Source organism: Pomacea canaliculata, linkage group LG12 (assembly GCF_003073045.1).
Source record: "Pomacea canaliculata isolate SZHN2017 linkage group LG12, ASM307304v1, whole genome shotgun sequence".
Taxonomy (NCBI): domain Eukaryota; kingdom Metazoa; phylum Mollusca; class Gastropoda; order Architaenioglossa; family Ampullariidae; genus Pomacea; species Pomacea canaliculata.
The window spans coordinates 23,050,264-23,068,253 of record NC_037601.1 but is presented as its reverse complement, the minus strand read 5'-3'; the positions used below and the strand labels follow the sequence as shown (position 1 = coordinate 23,068,253).

Below are 17,990 nucleotides of genomic sequence, written 5' to 3'. Positions count from 1 at the left end.
CAGCAGTACCTCTCATCATACACAGCAGTACCTCTCATCCCACACACAGCAGTACCCTTCATCCCACACACACAGTAGTACCTCTCATCACACACACACAGCAGTACCTATCTTGGGGGCCTGCATCCCGGGGCCAGGTGTGGGTACGTTGGCCTGTCCCTGGATGTGGCCGGGTACAGCAGTGGGGTAGGGCGTTGGTCCCTGGCCTGATATCCCACCAGGCACCGGAATGAAGTTGCACTGAGGAATTTTGCAGCACTGGTCTGTTGGGTCGGTCACCAGCATGCAGGTGGAGGGCAGTGGCGGGTACTTGGCACACCTGGTTAGTAATCAGACACCAAAGCTTTCATCAAGATTGACAAGTGCCGCACTCTCCGTTTTATGGTGTAGTCGTCATTGCATCTTTAGAAAGTTCTTTTCACTGTGAACAAATTGTCATTTTCTCGTTCTCTAGTATTTTAACTTTTGTGGACAGATAGAGAGAGAGAGAAAACAATCGTCAAGACAAATAAAATCAAAGGTCACACGAGAAAGAAAACAAATTTCCCTTCCCTGAAATGTCTATCGACTGTTGACTACAGACCTGTAGAAACATATTTCTACAGCTTTTCATCTGACCTTCACTTTTAATCACCAAACTTTTATAGTAATTTCATTCTCCTATTTTTATTAGTAACAGAGTTTTGAGTGCAGCGTTCCTTTGTGGTTGTTAATCATCCTGGTGTATCAGTACTGGTCGCTTCAGTACAATTCTTGCTGTCGGTGTGACTGACCTGTCGTTGCAGACGTAGATGCCCTGGACGGCGTCCTCACAGCGACAGCGCCTGTCACAACCGTCGTCCCAGGTCTGCCCCTGGTAGTAGTTGACGCCGTTGTACACACACACGGCTGCAACATTCACAACATCATCTCAGCATCGCCACAGTCAGTGGGTACACAGCAACTAGTGCACACTGTCGGGTGGGTACACAAGTACAGGTGTACATTCGTCCTTATGTACCCAGAGGTGTAGCACGTACACACACACACGTACACACACACACACGCGTACACGCCTGTACTCACCAGTCTTCCCTGGGGCGGGGGTGAGGACAGGGGCGGGGGTGTTCAGGTTGGCCTGGCCGTTGATGCCGCTGGCGATGCCCTCAAAGTTGCAGGTCGGCTTCTTGCAGCAGGGCTCGGCAAAGTCCGGAACCAGTCGACACTCAGCTGGGAGTTCGGGAAAACGTGGGCAGCTGCAATCAATCAGTCAATCAATCAATCAGTCAATCAATCAATCATACTATGATATATATATATATATAATGTTACAATTAATACACGCTCTATTACTAGCCCGACACTATCATTAACACCTCTACCCCGGGTGAGCACTACTCACATCTCGTTACACTGGTACTGTCCTTTGCTGGCATCGACACAGTTACACTTGTAGTCACACCCGTCCTGCCACACTTGTCCTTGGGAGTAGCGAGTGCCCTTGTAGTCACAGTAGCCTGGAGAGAGAGACAGGAGATGGAGTGACTCACAGTGTGATACGGATGACAGGTGAGCGAGCGGCCCCAGCTACTGAGCTGTTATGTGTTAATACAATTGTTCGTGTATGCTAAATGTTTGTATGTTTTAAACATCGCTTTTTCACAGCCTTGGTTGTTTCCTTTTCTCAGCCATTTCTTTGTTGTTCAGTGACTAAGTTGAGGGGTCAGGACCAGTCTGTCCGTTGGTGAGCGGTTCTATCTACCTGTGTCTTACCCTAACATTGGCAGCTCACCTATCCCAGGCACGTTGGTGACCACGAAACTTCCACCGGGGACGGAGGGTACGGGTGTGGGACCTGTGGGTGGGGTCGCAGTTATCGGCGTGCACACCGGGATGGTGCAGCAGGCGGGGTCGGAGGGGTCAGGCTTCATGGTGCAGCGGCTGGTGTCAATTCCGTAGTATGTAGAACACCTGCGGGCAGACAGGTGAGCGTTGACATTGTGTTGACATCTTATACATGATTCATTTTTATAGTCTATATACAGAAAATAACTAAATCAGGTTTCGTTTTGTTACTAGTAAAGGTAACTGTCAGCATACAGATGACGAGAGGTGGGTTACGAGCATTGTGTCAGGCTCCAGACCTCCCATGACTTTGTCAGCTCAGTTCCACCTCACCTCACCTATGACCTCGGGCCATCCAGTGCATCCAACTCTAGCAATGGAAGAGACCTAACCGATGCAGCTCTGTTTTGCTGTGATGAAAATGATGTTGAATTGTGCACGTGAGGGCCCTATAGGCGGACCTAGAAGAATGATCAGTGCTGGTGAAAGCTGTGTGCTCTGTAATTCTAATCACCGCCTTGTTCTCGTCTCCCGCACCCCCTTGCTCCCAGTTTTCACCCGCATTATCTGTGAACTAATGGTTGGAGACACGAAATCGTGTTCATGTTTCTTGAATGCATAGTGTAAGTAACAGCTGACTGGGTTGAATCTCACGACAGTCAGCACATGGTGAGGTGAGAACATTTTCTACTCCGCATCAGTTCTCAGAAGCTACTGTCAGTAGTAACCCTAACTAAAATACTCCTTAGGTGAAAACACTTTACATTTTTACAAAGACTCGACAAAGGAACAAACAGAGAAGTCACACAGGAGGCGGATGTCGCTCCTGAGAGCTGAGGTAAGTGCCTACCTCTGGCTGCAGGTGTAAAGGTTGGAGGACGCGTCATAACAGACACACTTGGAGTCGCAACCGTCAAACCACTGCTGGCCCTGAGCGTACTGAGTGCCCTTGTACACACAAGTGGCTGCACACAAATATTTGTAATATTATTTACAATTAATCATGACCACTCACTAGTCTGTAAACTCTAGTCCTCGTGACATCACTAGTCTGAACACAACGGTCCTCAGACTGGGTGGCACGAGTCTTCGCATCTCGCCCCTTACATCCCCAACAAGAGTCAGCCTCCCTCCCCTGCGACAACCACCGCAGCTAACCCTTTGCCAAGTGTAATGAAGTGATCGTGACAACTTTTCTACGTCGAGGCTACACTTGGAGAAACTTCACCCACCGGGCTTGGGTGACTCTGTAGGGGTGAAAGAGACGGATGGCATCGTTGTGACCACAGGCATAGGTGTGGACCCCAGGCCCACAAGACCTCCGAGAACTCCGGGGATTTGACAGAAGGGCTTTTTGCAGCATGGCGAGTCCGGGTCGGCTATCAGCTGACAGTACTGGTTCATTGGCGGGTATTTGAGACACCTGCAGCACAGCAAAACATTAACTTATCTTACACCTTCATTTAGCACATCACCAGAAAACACCAAAGATTGGATTTCAGCCATTACAGACCACAACTGAGTAATCTGCTACTTCTTCTCTCGTTCCTCCCTCCCTCCTTCCGACCATGTAGGTCATAGGTCAAGAGACTAAACTAAGAGAGCGCGATGAGCGTGCCAATGATGTTTACGACGAGACAGGCGTTAGAGAATCTCCCACAAACAAAATACAAGCCAGACACACAACATGTCTGACGAGGTGTTGAGCCACTCACATGTCGGCGCAGCGCCAGAAGCCCGTGGAGGCGTCCTCGCAGATGCAGTTGTAGTCACAGCCGTCAACCCACCTCTCGGACTGGCGGTACATCTTGTTCTTGTACACACAGTATCCTGGTAACCCAAAATACACAACTTGCTTGTAGACCCTCACACTGTCGGCAGCTTGCAGAAAAGTCTAAAATATCTTTTGAGACTCCATTGTCCTTAGAAGGTCCAACAGACGAACTACGATCCTACTGGTGCTCTACTTATTTATTCAACTTTATTGACCTTTACTGAGATAATTCAGAGAAACGTAGGCAGAAGCGTTGATGACAAGGATGGTGCTGGTAATGATGATGAGGATGATGCTGGTGCTGCTGATCATGGTGAGAATAGTGTGGTGATCACAATAAGGTTGTGCTCATGACGATGAGGATGGTGATTATGAGGATGGGGATGAAGAGGCGAGAGCGAGGCTCACCGATACCGCCGGTTGGTATTGGCCCGGTAGGCATGGACGGGGGTGTGTTTCCTCCCCCCTGCGAGAACTGCTGAGTCACATACAGGGTGGATGTTGTGGGGAGCAGCTCGGAGAAGTTCGGGGGGCGAACTTGACTGCTGGACACCGAGCCTGACGTGTATACAGGTACAGGAATCGACTGCACACCTGGCTGACATACAGGTACGCGACAACAGGCGTCAGCTGGGTCTTGCTGTAGGGTGCAGCCCACAGGTAGGTTCTGATAAGTGGGGCACCTGTCGAGGACGAAGACATGATGTCAGTTTTTTGTTAACGACAATATCAAATAATCATATTTGACATCATCACATGACTAATCTGAAAACACCAGTGGTCAGAGTGGGTTGCATGAGTACAAACGTCAGTTAAGGATGTGTCACATCAATATACCTTGAAGAACAAGAGTAGAAACCTTGCGAGGCATTGGTACACTCGCACACCTGGATACAGCCATCGTCCCACCTTTGGCCTTGCACAAACACCTTTCCATTGTACAGACATCCACCTAAGGGAGACAAAGGAACAAGTTAGTGGCAGAGTTTGACAGAGTGATGTGTTCACTTCTTCCCTCCATCTCCTCATCTCTCTCTCTTCCCCATCTGCATCCCCGTGCGCCACTTGTATCATTTATACAACTCTTTCTTCACCTACTGAGTCTCTACCAAACAATCTTCCGCTTTGAGTTATGAAACACACACTCTCTCTCACACATACACTTACGCTCTCTCTCTCTCTCTCTCACACACACACACAGATGCAGTAAGAAAGGACTGAAATCTGTCGAAAAGCAAGACCTACTGATAGGAGGCACTTGGTAACCAGTCACCGCGGTGTTGGGTCCCACTGTTGCTCCGGGTGGCAGGGTGGGTACTACTTGGATCAGCTGACCAGTGGGTGAGAGGGGGTTAGGCTGCATGATGCCGTTGCCGGAGCCCAGCGACAGGATGTTGGTGGTGGATGGTGTCAAGAGGCTGCTGGCGGGACACGTGATCGTCTCACAGCATCCGTCACCTGCCGGGGCTCGGGTGCACTCGGAGGGTACATTGGTGTACTGCGGACATCTGCACAAGACCACAGGATCCCCTTACAGCACAGCTCACTACTGTAGACATTACTTGTCACGTGTTTCTAGGACCACTAAAACCCTTTCTTCTTGATGTCTTCCTTTTCGTCAAGCTGCTATCTGTCTCGCCATTAGAGGGAGAGCGGAACTCACCTGTTATAGCAGCGATAATAGCCATAGACTGCGTCCTCGCAGACACACTGCTGGTCACAGCCCACCAGCCAGGTCTGGTCCTGCTTGTACATCTTGCCATCGTACGTGCAGTTGTCTGCCGACGTCACAAATGGTCATCGTTACAAGAAGTACAAGGCACGTGCCCCTGACGGGCAACACACAGAAATAGCATCACTGTGCATCTACAGTTCTAGACAATATTTAAAGTGGAGCGAAGACACTGAGTTAAATTAAAAATTCTCGTGGAAAGTGAAATAAAGCTGAGTTCGGTACAGTCACCGCCCAGTAGACTTACCGTTTGGTGTGGCCACCGCTCTGCCCGTTGCTGCAAAGAAAAAAGTGTTTGTGACACTGATTTACAAAGTTCTGGGCTGATAAAAGAGATGCCACGTTGTATTTGACTCTTATCCTGTCACTGGTATTTTCTATTTCGACACCACAGCCATCTTTTTCAAACTAAACGACGTGTGTACTTAGCAAGAGCCAGAAGCCGCTCTGGACTGTGTCAACATATGAACATATTTTGTCAAGATATTAAGATGTGTGGAAATTACTCTTTCTTGTCAGACTGTATTACAACCCTTGTCTCATTCTCTTTTACCTCACTTCTACGCTACTCAGCCGAGAGTATTGTGTGTTTAGTGTTTCATCACAAGCATTCTTTGGTAAATGAACGACAATAACAACGTGCTTGTTGCTGTTCAGTATGGTTGATGTGTCAAGAAAGGTCTTACTGCACAGGTTGCAGAAGGCGCGGCAGTTGTCCCGGGCCCAGGGGATGTAGGGGTCCTTGCAGGCGGACTGCGTGTACTGCGCACAGTTGGGCAGCACGTCCACACAGGGCAGGGGGTCGGTGGGGTGAGCATCTGTCACCACAGTGATAACAATCATAAACACAGCGTGGACACCACTAAGTCAAATGTTATAACAGCTGGAAACAGAAGATGCTAACACTTGTAGATGATAAGTGCAATGTGTAAAATGCAATCTCAGCCACAGAAGACTCACTGCGCTGATCAAGATCACAAAATAGTAACAAAGATGTGGAGCAAGTTAACAAAACAGTAACAAAGATGTCGAACAAGATCACAAAATAACAACAGCGATGTAGAAGGAAGAACGAGGCGAGGACAGCAAAGGGCGATAACTGTAGATGTCAGGGTAACGACAGACAATAAGGTCAGTGACATCAGCAGAACACTGGGACGATACTGAGTCATGTTGACAACATGTTGAAATGTTATCACATGAAACTGCAAGATTGTGATCATCACTTCAGTTTACTAAGTGTAGCTCCGTGCCGCTGCCGAAGCCAGTGAAGCAGGCGGAGTGCTCCCGCCATTAGATCCAACAGCTCGCACTTCAAACACCTTTATAACTGTATGTACACCATGTACCGTCCTGATTCACACCACAACATGAAGAACACGCAACAGCAGCACATGTGAACACGAAAGTCCAACACTTTTATCCAAATCGAAGCACAAGCACTAAAACATAAACAATGTCAATGAGAACTGATCCGCAGCCTGTAGGCCAAGGGACGCAACTCTCATCGCCGTCAGCAGATGTCAGCACAGTAGTGGATGTTGTAACCATGACGACAACACAACACAAACTAGCAGCGGGTCAGACAGTGACACTAGCAGTGGTGACAACCAGTGACACTAACAGCAGTGACAGTGACACCAGCAGTAGTGACACACAAAGCATGAATGACATAGCATGACAGTGAGTGTCAGAGCACGGTGACAGTAGTGAGGCTCACTCACCTGCTCCTCTGCCGCTGGTCATGCCGTGGCCGGTGATGCTGCCCACCTGTGTGTTGAACTCGCAGACAGGCTCGGCGCAGCACTGACCCATCTTCTGCTGCAAGTGGCAGTTGGAGGGCAGCGCGCCGTACCGCGGGCAGCTGCACACAGCAACGGGTGTCACTGGGGGTCAACACGGACACGGAGGCAGCACACAAACACCAGGGTCATCACAGGTAACGGTGGGCACAGATACAGGTAACAGGTAACTCAGTGTAGTGCGTATAAACACCTGAGCACTCATTATGCATCATACTACATGAGGCAGAGGAAGAAGGGACAGCGGGTCAGACAGTGAGACACCGAGAGACGGATGGCAGGAGACAAAGAGAAAGAGAGACAGCCAGCCAGCCAACCAGCCAGCCAGCCACACGTACTAGTCTTGGCATCGGATCTCGCCGGTCTGAGCATTCTGACAGGTACACTTGGAGGAACAGCCCACGTCCCAGCTCTCTCCTTGTACATACTGGTGGCCCAGGTATTCGCACACACCTGCAACATAACAACAGCGGATACAGTGCCTGTCACGTGACCAGCGACACCCTGCCGAGGTGTGTGTGTGTGTGGGGGGGGGGGACAACATGCAGAAAAGATACACTGGGAGGGCTCGACCTTTGACCTGCTAACTTCTGACGTCAGCGTCTCCACAGGTCAGCAAACCTGAACGTCCACCGTCGTCGTCTTTCAATGTCATAGTGGTGATTTGTGATTTGGTACTTAGCAGATCCATGTCAAGGGTATGACACTTATGTAATATTCAAACAAGTTTAGTGACTTCGTGATGTCACGGCAGAATATGTCTTGAAAACAACTGGTGAGGATAAAGAAAGATAAACATGACAAGGTCAAGCAGGACAGTTCACGAAGTGTGTAAATAATTCACCTGCAGCGACGACATTGTCGGCACAAGATTGATACATCGCGTCAGGTAATGAAGATGACGTCACGATAAATAAGGTGATGTTTGAGTTGTGGATGACACGTTAGGGTAGACAAGAGGACGAGCAGTTCTGAGTAAGGTGACGTGTAAAGGTCAAGAAGGGTCACTGGAGGTCACATAATAAGGTGACGTACTCATGCCGCTGGCAGTCTGGCCACGGCCGGAGGTGATGCTGGAGGTGATGGTGGGATTGAAGTTACAGACGGGCTGCAGACAGCACTCGCCAGGCGCCTTCACCAGAGTGCACTGCGCGGGCAGGTTCTGGTACAGCGGACACCTGACACATAGGTATGTTCACAGGTAAGCAGGTGATCTGACTTACTTGGTCACTACAACAGGCGTCACCATTAACAACGGTGTTTAAACCACCCACTACAACAGGGATCCTCACTAACAACAGTGACAGAGATCCATAGTAGCACCAGTGTCTGGACGGACGCTCTGACGGGTGGATGGATTAATGGTTGGAGAGATTCTTGTCAGACGTCTGTTGACGTTTTGTTTTTACTTTATTTACTTCACACTTACCTGTTGTAACACCTGTACTGGCCGGTCTGGCCGTTCTCGCAAGTGCACTGGTAATCACAGCCGTCGTACCACGTCTCGCCGGTAGAGTAAGTCTTGCTCTTGTAGAAGCACTGGCCGTCTGCAGAGAAACAGCCACATGTCCGTCACTCATTGACTCCCTAGCTACGTCACCTCGTATACTCTCTAGCTACGTCACTCCTCTCTTACTGACTCCCTAGCTACGTCACTCCTCTCGTATTGACTCCCTAGCTACGTCACCCCTCCCTTATAGACTCCCTAGCTACGTCACCCCTCCCTTATAGACTCCCTAGCTACGTCACTCATCTCGTATTGACTCCCTAGCTACGTCACCCCTCCCTTATAGACTCCCTAGCTACGTCACCCCTCCCTTATAGACTCCCTAGCTCGTCCACCCCGTTTCTCTCTCTCTCTTGTCATTAGTAGGTTACTTTGAGCATTGAGATGCTGCTGTACATACCATGCTATTCAGTAGGTAATGTTTAAACTATTTATAGATGTGTGGATGGATGGACGGATGGATGGATGGAAGTATAGTGAACTACCTGTACTAACATTAGTCAGGACCCTGTGGAAAGAGAAGATGCCTGGTGACCGTATCCTTAGGTTCAAATTATGTGAACCTGTACATTTGCATACAGATTGTTGTTGAACTTCGCTGTTTTGTATTATCAACATGCTTGTAAATTGTCATAATGACCGTGAATCATCAGCATTACAGATGTCATGTCATGTCATGCACAGAGCCACGTGATGACATGATGTGTAAGCGGTAAGTCATGACATTCTATAATCCACCACGGTCCCTACACGACTGCTGTGCGCCATGTTGCTGATTGTGAGTTTTGTCAAAGCTACTTAAGTACAACTGGTAGACTCATAGGATAATTAATTATCGCTCATTATCTTAATGTTACAGTAAATCAAGTTACAAACCGACTTACAATATCCGTTTGACGATGTGTCCGATCCTGCACACAGATGACAAGACAGGGTGAAAACACGCAGACAGCACACACACACACATATATATACTCATATATATTTCGTAGATGATATTAATCATTGTATAACATCTCTGTTCACGTGGCCGGAACCACGATATTCAAGCATGATCGCCTCACCCAGCTACCCACCCGCCACGTCTGCTTTGTTGGCTCTCTCGTACCTTCCAGAATACAGAGCGAGCTAACAGCTAGCATGCCCATCAGACAGACAGACAGACAGACAGACAGACAGACAGACAGACAGACAGACAGACAGACAGGCAGGCAGACAGGCAGACAGGCAGACAGGCAGACAGACAGGCAGGCAGGCAGGCAGGCAGGCAGATAGGCAGGCAGACAGTGAGCGGAAAGGAGAAAGCACAGAGACAGACGTGAGAGACAGCCAAGGGAGAGAACTGACCACACAGGCCGCAGAACAAGGCGCAGTTGTCTCGCGCCCACCCCTTGTACTGTGGGTCGCTGCACACCGAGCTGTCGTAGCTGCCGCAGTCGCTGCGTTTGTCGGTGCAGGTCGGCAGGATATCGCCCCTGAGGGCTGCAACATATCATTGGGGGGTGAGCTCAGGTCAGTCGTCACAGCTGATGTGTGTGTGTTTGTGTGTCTGTGTGTGTCTGTGTGTCTGTCTGTGATGTGTGTCTGTGTGTATGTGTCTGTATGTTTGTGTGTCTGTATGTCTGTGTGTATGTGTGTGTATGTGTATATGTGTGTATGTGTCTGTGTGTCTGTGTGTCTGTGTCTGTGTGTGTATGTGTGTGTATATGTGTGTGTGTGTGTCAGTGTGTCTGTCTGTCTGTACTCACGAGTGCACAGCTTGCAGTATCGCTGGCAGTTAGTCTTGGCCCAGTCGGCGTAGGTGGTGCAGGTGTCGGCGGCGTAGGAGGCGCAGTTGGGGAGGGCGTCCTGACAGGGGTCGTGCACGGATGCTGCAGGGAAAACAAGGAACAAGTGAAGCTGAAGTGTGACGGGCTTTGAACCGACTACTGTCAGCAGGGTCGGCATGTATCATCACGTGACATGAGTACAAACTACTGCCCGAGTGACACAGGCCACGTGGACTGACAGCAGCGACACCAAGTGGTGCCAAGTCCTGACAACCTTCACCTGGGTGTGAATAACTACACTGAGGGGATCCTTCGTCGTCTGCTGTAAAGACCTTTCTCTAACCGACATTTTGAAAACAACTTTAAACAAGAGAGAGATTTTAAACTGACTGTGCTGGTCAGTATATATATATAACTTGACTTTATTTTGAGCGTCGGCTAATGTGAGATTAAATAAAGATGAGTGTATCAAGCACAATGTGTCAGTCGAACATCAAACAACACTACAACACCAACAACAGCACTACAACAGCACTACAACAGCACTACAACAACACTACAACAACACTACAACAGCACTACAACAACACTACAACACACTACAACAACACTACAACAACACTACAACAGCACTACAACACTACAACAGCACTACAACAACACTACAACAACACTACACAACACTACAATACTACAACACTACAACAACACTACCACAACACTACAACAACACTACAACAGCACTACAACACTACAACAGCACTACAACAACACTACAACAACACACTACAACACTACAACAGCACTACAACAACACTACAACTACAACACTACAACACTACAACACTACAACAACACTACAACAACACTACAACAGCACTACAACACTACAACAGCACTACAACAACACTACAACAACACTACAATACTACAACACTACAACAACACTACAACACTACAACAACACTACAACAACAACACTACAACACTACAACAGCACTACAACAGCACTACAACAACACTACAACAACAACACTACAACACTACAACACACACTACAACACTACAACACTACAACAACACTACAACAACACTACCACAACACTACAACACTACAACACTACAACAACACTACAACAACACTACAACAACACTACCACAACACTGATTTCTGTCTTTACTCACGACTGAGGGTAGCAGACACCGGAGCAGCTGTGGCTGTGGCTGGAATGAAACACAAATGCAGTCAAGCTCAAACCTTATTGTCAACATGGAGACTGCAATGTATTGTGAGAACCTCTCAGCTCTGACAGATGCAAGGAAGTGGTTCAGTGGGCAAAGTTAAAAGGCAATGAAGCTTCCAGTATTTACCACAAAGTCTGGTCTAGCAACATTTGGAGCAGACTGTCACGGTTCAGTTGTTTGGAGAAGTTGGTGTGCGAGAGGTGACTGTTGTCAAGGAGTGATGAGAGGGGAATGATGAGAGAGGGGAGTGATGAGAGAGGGGAATGATGAGAGAGAAGTGATGAGAGAGGGAGTGATGAGAGAGGGGAGTGATGAGAGGGGAGTGATGAGAGAGGGGAGTGATGAGAGAGGGAAGTGATGAGAGAGGGGAGTGATGAGAGAGGGGAGTGATGAGAGAGGGGAGTGATGAGAGAGGGGAGTGATGAGAGAGGGGAATGATGGGAGAGGGGAGTGATGAGAGAGGGGAGTGATGAGAGAGGGGAGTGACCTACCCTTGCAGGCTTGCTGTAGGATGCTGGCGCTGAGGGTCGACAGCTGGTCGTAGTCGTTAATGTTGAAGACGTCGTTAGGGTTGTCGGCGATGCCGCGCAGTTCCGCTTGGTTGACGCCGCTGCCCACACCCACTGCAATGACGCTGATGCCCTCCTTGCGTGCAGCATCCGCCTGCTTCACCGTCTCCGTCATGGACGACGACTGGCCGTCCGTGATCACCACAGCCACCCGGGGTACCTGCGCGCGGGCGCCCATGCCCTGCGAAAACATCTGGGTGCGAGCAGCCTCCAGGGCAGCGCCTGTGTTGGTGCCACCGCCGTTGTAGTGGATGTTGTCGATCGCCTTGAGAAGACTTTCTCTGGAGTGCAAACAGATCGGACATTCATCATTGCCTTCTCTCTCAATCACTGTAGACACTGTCATCATGTCGGTCAGTGACGACACTACACTCACTGTGTCAGGATATCAGTGATGTCATCCCTGAGTGCTGCCAGTGTATCAAGTGCCAGTGTATCAACTGCCAGTGTATCAAGTGCCAGTGTAATAACTGCCAGTGTATCAACTGCCAGTGTATCAACTGCCAGTGTATCAAGTGCCAGTGTACTAACTGCCAGTGTATCAACTGTCAGTGTATCAAGTGCCAGTGTACTAACTGCCAGTGTCAGTGACTAAGTATCTAAGAACATCAGTGTGGACAGTGAGCTCTCCACCTCCGACCTGTGAGTGTAGAGAGCTGACTGGCTGCCTATGAACACGAAGTTACTGTCTTTACGGCAACACCTCCTTGTGTAGTGTGCTGTGAATGTGAACACCTGTGAATGTGTCAGTGTGGGCAGTGAGTTCTCTGTCAGTACAGGTGTGTACAGTTAGTATGACTGTCAGTACAAACAACACTCACCTGTCCGTGTAGACGCCGAGGCCGAACTCTGTGGAGGGCAGGCTGCTGAACTGCATGACCCCCACGTGCACACCGGTGGGGGAGACGGGCAGCTGGCTGGAGAAGGTCTTGACGTAGTTGAGAAGTCGCTGGAAGTGAGTCTCTCCCACACTTGACGACCCGTCCACCAAGAAGGCCACGTCAGCTCGCTGAAGGCAACCTGCCACGTTGTCAAGGAAACGGTTATATTCAAAGCAGGTAGATATTGTCACAGGCGATGGACATGAGGGACACAAAATACACCGGAGAAAAAAATACATCGTCCGTTCTTTTATTTTTCTTTCTTCGCTAGCGAGTGACTGCGTTACTCGAGCGTCCGTCAACTCACCTGGGGTTGCTGCAGGTAGACTGCCGGATGCCGGGAGTTCTGCAACACACGGGGCACAGTATGAACACACGGGGCACAGTATAAACACACGGGGCACAGTATGAACACACGGGGCACAGTATGAACACAGGGGGCACAGTATGAACACAGGGGGCACAGTATGAACACACGGGGCACAGTATGAACACACAGGACACAGTATGAACACACGGGGCACAGTATGAACACAGGGGGCACAGTATGAACACACGGGGCACAGTATGAACACACGGACACAGTATGAACACACGGACACAGTATGAACACACGGGCACAATATGAACACACGGACACAGTATGAACACACGGGCACAGTATGAACACACGGGGCACAGTATGAACACACGGACACAGTATGAACACACGGGCACAGTATGAACACCGGACACAGTAGGAATGGCTCTCGTCAACTTCTACTTCACTGAAGCTCACTCGTGTTCCTCATCATCTCTGTCATCCAGATCTCGCTAGTGATGCATGTAAACACGAGTTGTCACGATGTGCTGACCCGACAATGTGTTTACACATCGGACTGTTGACAGTCCACACAAAACCTATCTGAACACCAGAGGGCGGCACTACCACAGTCATTACAGCCTGGTGTCACGTGTCCAGTTCCTAGGTTTGTTGTTGTGAGAGAGGATACTTCGTGTGTATGTGTATATATACATCGTCTACAAACATGTACAGGCCCCTGCACTAGGGTCCCACTGACCATCGGCGATCCTGGTGGCGAGGGACTCGGTGATGGTGGGCAGGGTGCCGAAGTTCTGGGCAGAGTACACGTAGCGGGTGGCGGGTACACTGGCCACGGCGGCCATCTCGCTGCTGCTGAGGCTGCTGCCGGGCCCGATGCCCACGTTGTACACGGCGATGCCCTGCTGCTTGGCCGCCTGCACCTGCAACAGGCATCCAGGTGAGCATTTCCTGCATCAGCATCTGTACTTCCTGTCTCACAGGACTGTGTTTGCTTGCAGTGTGTCTAAAGTATTAATCCTTCATGCCTTCTTCCGTTATTTTTCTTTGTTTCCTCCTTTCATCTATTTTCTCTCTGTCTGTGTGTGTGTGTGTGTGTCCTGCAGGATAACTCTTATTTTCTCTGAAACCGTTAGGGCGGGAGCTAACCACCAGAAGGAAGCAGAAATATTAAATCGCTTTATTTTTTATTTACTGTCGGGAGTGACTGAGTGGACTGAGTGACCTACGTTTGTGTTCAAGTCCCTCAACACGTGTAGAGCAAGGCTTTTACAAGGAGGAGGAGCCTTCATGGTTATCTACCTTAATTGTTGAGCTGTTTTCTTTCAGAATCAACTATACACATGTAGATAGTTGAGGGCGAACCAGGGAGAGATAGAGACAGAGACAGTATAAATTGATCAAAACAAAATCCTGTAGCTACACAATTTTAAAAATTAAAAAATTAAGCTCTAAGGTGCTAGATGCACACTGTTGCTGCAAGCCTATTTCTTGTTTATCAAGACCCACTTCCTGTTTGTACAATACCCACTTCCTGTTTGTACAATACCCACTTCCTGTTCGTACAATACCCACTTCCTGTTCGTACAATACCCACTTACTGTTTGTACAATACCTACTTACTGTTTGTACAATACCCACTTACTGTTTGTACAATACCCACTTCCTGTTGGTACAATACCCACTTACTGTTTGTACAATACCCACTTCCTGTTCGTACAATACCCACTTCCTGTTGGTACAATACCCACTTCCTGTTCGTACAATACCCACTTACTGTTTGTACAATACCCACTTCCTGTTTGTACAATACCCACTTACTGTTTGTACAATACCCACTTACTGTTTGTACAATACCTACTTACTGTTTGTACAATACCCACTTACTGTTTGTACAATACCCACTTCCTGTTGGTACAATACCCACTTACTGTTTGTACAATACCCTCTTCCTGTTGGTACAATACCCACTTACTGTTTGTACAAGACCACTTCCTGTTTGTACAATACCCACTTCCTGTTTATACAATACCCACTTCCTGTTTGTACAATACCCACTTCCTGTTGGTACAATACCCACTTACTGTTTGTACAATACCCACTTCCTGTTCGTACAATACCCACTTACTGTTTGTACAATACCCACTTCCTGTTTGTACAATACCCACTTCCTGTTGGTACAAGGCGCTGTCGGCGGCAGGCCCGGCTCCCACATTCACTATGATGTGAGGCACCCCCTGGCGGCCGCCGTTCTGGGCGGAGAATCCGTCACGGTAGGCCATCAGCATGGCTTCCCCGGCACTGGCAGGGCCGCCATACAGCTGCATCCTCTGGATGTTGGCCGCCACCTGCTGGTAGTTCGTGCCTTGCTGCAGTGTATACTGCTGGTGGCCGCCATTGCCGTAGGTGTAAAATCCAACCTGCGTTTTTAAAGAATACAGATCGTCATCATCATCATCATCATCATCATCATCATCATCATCATCATCATCATCATCATCATCATCATCATCATCATCATCATCATCTGCTAGTCACGTGCTCAGTGGTGTGGCCTACCTGTACTCCCGAGGGCCCTAGCTGCCAGTACTCGGTCAGCTGTTGCAGCCAGTGCTGGAGATAAGACCAGTCAGCAGAGGTCACTCGTGCTGACCCGTCCAGCAGGAAGATGACATCAGCGCCATGGCTGATAGCTGAAGAAGATGGAAACAATGTCAGCAATGAAAGATTATCCCTCAACTGTCCAGTCTGTATTCCCATGCTGTATTCCCATCCCCTGTCCCGCGGTTTAGCAAGACTGAGACCAATGAACCTTCTGCCCTAACCTGTGAATGCTCAATGATGTGAAAACTTGTTTCACGCTGCAAACATTTGACTTACAAACGTTCGGCAAAAGTAGACCGGTAGTTATGTTAATTTGTTGCTAAAAGGGAAGTAAACTGAAACTCAAAGTACTCATACAAAATGCAGGCTCAGACAGACAAACAGATAGATAGATGTGTACTTACTCGGTATATATTGAACATCTGGAAAAAAACAAGAAATTTTCGTGAGAAAGTTGGTCATTTGTGTTTACGCGATGACACTGAGTCACAAACAATAACAGTGTAAACAATGTGAGAACAGACCACGTGGTGTTGTGAAGTCCATTTCCCAAAAGTATTTTCTGGTATTTCAATAGAAGAGAAGACAGAAGGCGAGGAGAGCAGGTGTCAGAGAGACAGAAGGACAAGATTAGTCACGTGTGTGTTCTAAATCTAGGTCAACCGTGTGACCGATATTTGGAAGGAGGACAATCCAGGTACTGTCTATAGTTTGATTTCAACTTTTGTAAGATATGACCATTAGGCAGATAATCCTTATATCAATATCTCTTAACAGATCAACTCGATGATACACAGAGAAAACTATTGCATGATGGGATGCGAGTTTGAGGTCAACCATTGGCTGGAGAGAAACTGGATGACGTGGAGATTGTACACGGACACAACTTTGTCTTCATGTGACATTAAACTGATTGTAAAAAGTCTGACACAGAAGTTATTGAGACAACATGCGCTGAACGAGAACTTTCCAGACATTCACAGAAGCATTTCAAAGCCATGAGTGCAAACCACGAGATGTTTGTCTAACACTAACTTCTGAAGAGCAGGATGACACTGAACTGTTACTGAAACACGGAATCTGCTAAACACAAAATCGTAGAAACTGTGAACCGTCTCCAAACAGGAAGAGTTGATGTTGGGACACAAAGTCGGTTTCTAACTACAGACAGCTCAACTGAAACTTCAACGACAAAAGGGAATCAGAGAAAGTTACAGGTGTGCAACCCGTGTAAAGACAGAGCATGGCAACAAGACAGCTGGTGTAATCAGCTACATTTTCTGTTTCTGCCCCCAGCACTTACTGGCAGGTCAGACAGCGTCTGTCACATAAAAAGTCCAGAGCCAGCAACTAGTGCCAGTGGACTTCAGCATATGGAGCTGCGATAACCTCCGCATAATACAAGGAGGGACTGTCGACACTGGAAATACTGTAAGGGCAGGCCGAGACAACAACACTGACAGACGTGAGAGAGCGAGACAGAGCGAGACAGAGCGAGACACACACGAGACACACACGAGACACACGTCACCCAACGCTTGAAGCTTCAAGTCATGCCTGCTGACACAAGTCACAGCAAAGGATGCACCTAGTGACCTGTGACAGATTACAGACCGTGGCAGGACCACTCACAGGACATGTCACAATAGGCTGAGACATGGCTGAAAGCAAGACAGATGGCATTATGTTGCTGAAGACATGACATGATGGAACTATGACAACCTGGACTCTAGTCAGTGTATGTCAATGCACATAGATGAGTGCTACTCACTCTGGGCATCTATCCATGTAGCGGCGGTGACCAGGGTCACCAGCAAAGCCCACGGACCGTGCGCCATGTTGAAGGATCCCGTCTCACGGGTCAGATTCACAGTCGTCTGCGACCTCTCTGATGTCGTGGATTGTTAGCGACCGAACTCAGCAAACTGCTTCCCCAGGCAGTACTAGTGACTGTACCCAGC

At 48.5% G+C, this 17,990-nt stretch overlaps 1 protein-coding gene across 1 annotated transcript in view; it reads right to left on the bottom strand.

Annotated features, from left to right (window-relative positions):
* LOC112553468 overlaps positions 1–17,980 on the bottom strand; it is a 51,468-nt gene extending 33,488 nt beyond the window's left edge. The window contains exons 1-30 of the mRNA XM_025220690.1: positions 17,801–17,980; positions 16,434–16,451; positions 15,985–16,118; positions 15,594–15,845; positions 14,165–14,348; positions 13,411–13,449; positions 13,044–13,242; positions 12,145–12,503; positions 11,594–11,632; positions 10,388–10,510; positions 9,987–10,121; positions 9,524–9,550; positions 8,562–8,679; positions 8,168–8,310; positions 7,471–7,585; positions 7,055–7,194; positions 6,017–6,148; positions 5,578–5,607; positions 5,262–5,376; positions 4,844–5,106; positions 4,436–4,550; positions 4,007–4,281; positions 3,540–3,654; positions 3,057–3,247; positions 2,675–2,789; positions 1,772–1,950; positions 1,382–1,496; positions 1,066–1,235; positions 774–888; positions 108–319 (exon numbers count right to left, since the gene is read on the bottom strand). Of these exons, the coding sequence (XP_025076475.1) occupies positions 108–319; positions 774–888; positions 1,066–1,235; positions 1,382–1,496; positions 1,772–1,950; positions 2,675–2,789; positions 3,057–3,247; positions 3,540–3,654; positions 4,007–4,281; positions 4,436–4,550; positions 4,844–5,106; positions 5,262–5,376; positions 5,578–5,607; positions 6,017–6,148; positions 7,055–7,194; positions 7,471–7,585; positions 8,168–8,310; positions 8,562–8,679; positions 9,524–9,550; positions 9,987–10,121; positions 10,388–10,510; positions 11,594–11,632; positions 12,145–12,503; positions 13,044–13,242; positions 13,411–13,449; positions 14,165–14,348; positions 15,594–15,845; positions 15,985–16,118; positions 16,434–16,451; positions 17,801–17,867 (4,234 nt within the window). The 5' untranslated portion in view covers positions 17,868–17,980. The remainder of the gene's footprint in view (positions 1–107; positions 320–773; positions 889–1,065; positions 1,236–1,381; positions 1,497–1,771; positions 1,951–2,674; positions 2,790–3,056; positions 3,248–3,539; positions 3,655–4,006; positions 4,282–4,435; positions 4,551–4,843; positions 5,107–5,261; positions 5,377–5,577; positions 5,608–6,016; positions 6,149–7,054; positions 7,195–7,470; positions 7,586–8,167; positions 8,311–8,561; positions 8,680–9,523; positions 9,551–9,986; positions 10,122–10,387; positions 10,511–11,593; positions 11,633–12,144; positions 12,504–13,043; positions 13,243–13,410; positions 13,450–14,164; positions 14,349–15,593; positions 15,846–15,984; positions 16,119–16,433; positions 16,452–17,800) is intronic.
* Between the last annotated feature and the right edge of the window lie 10 nt (positions 17,981–17,990).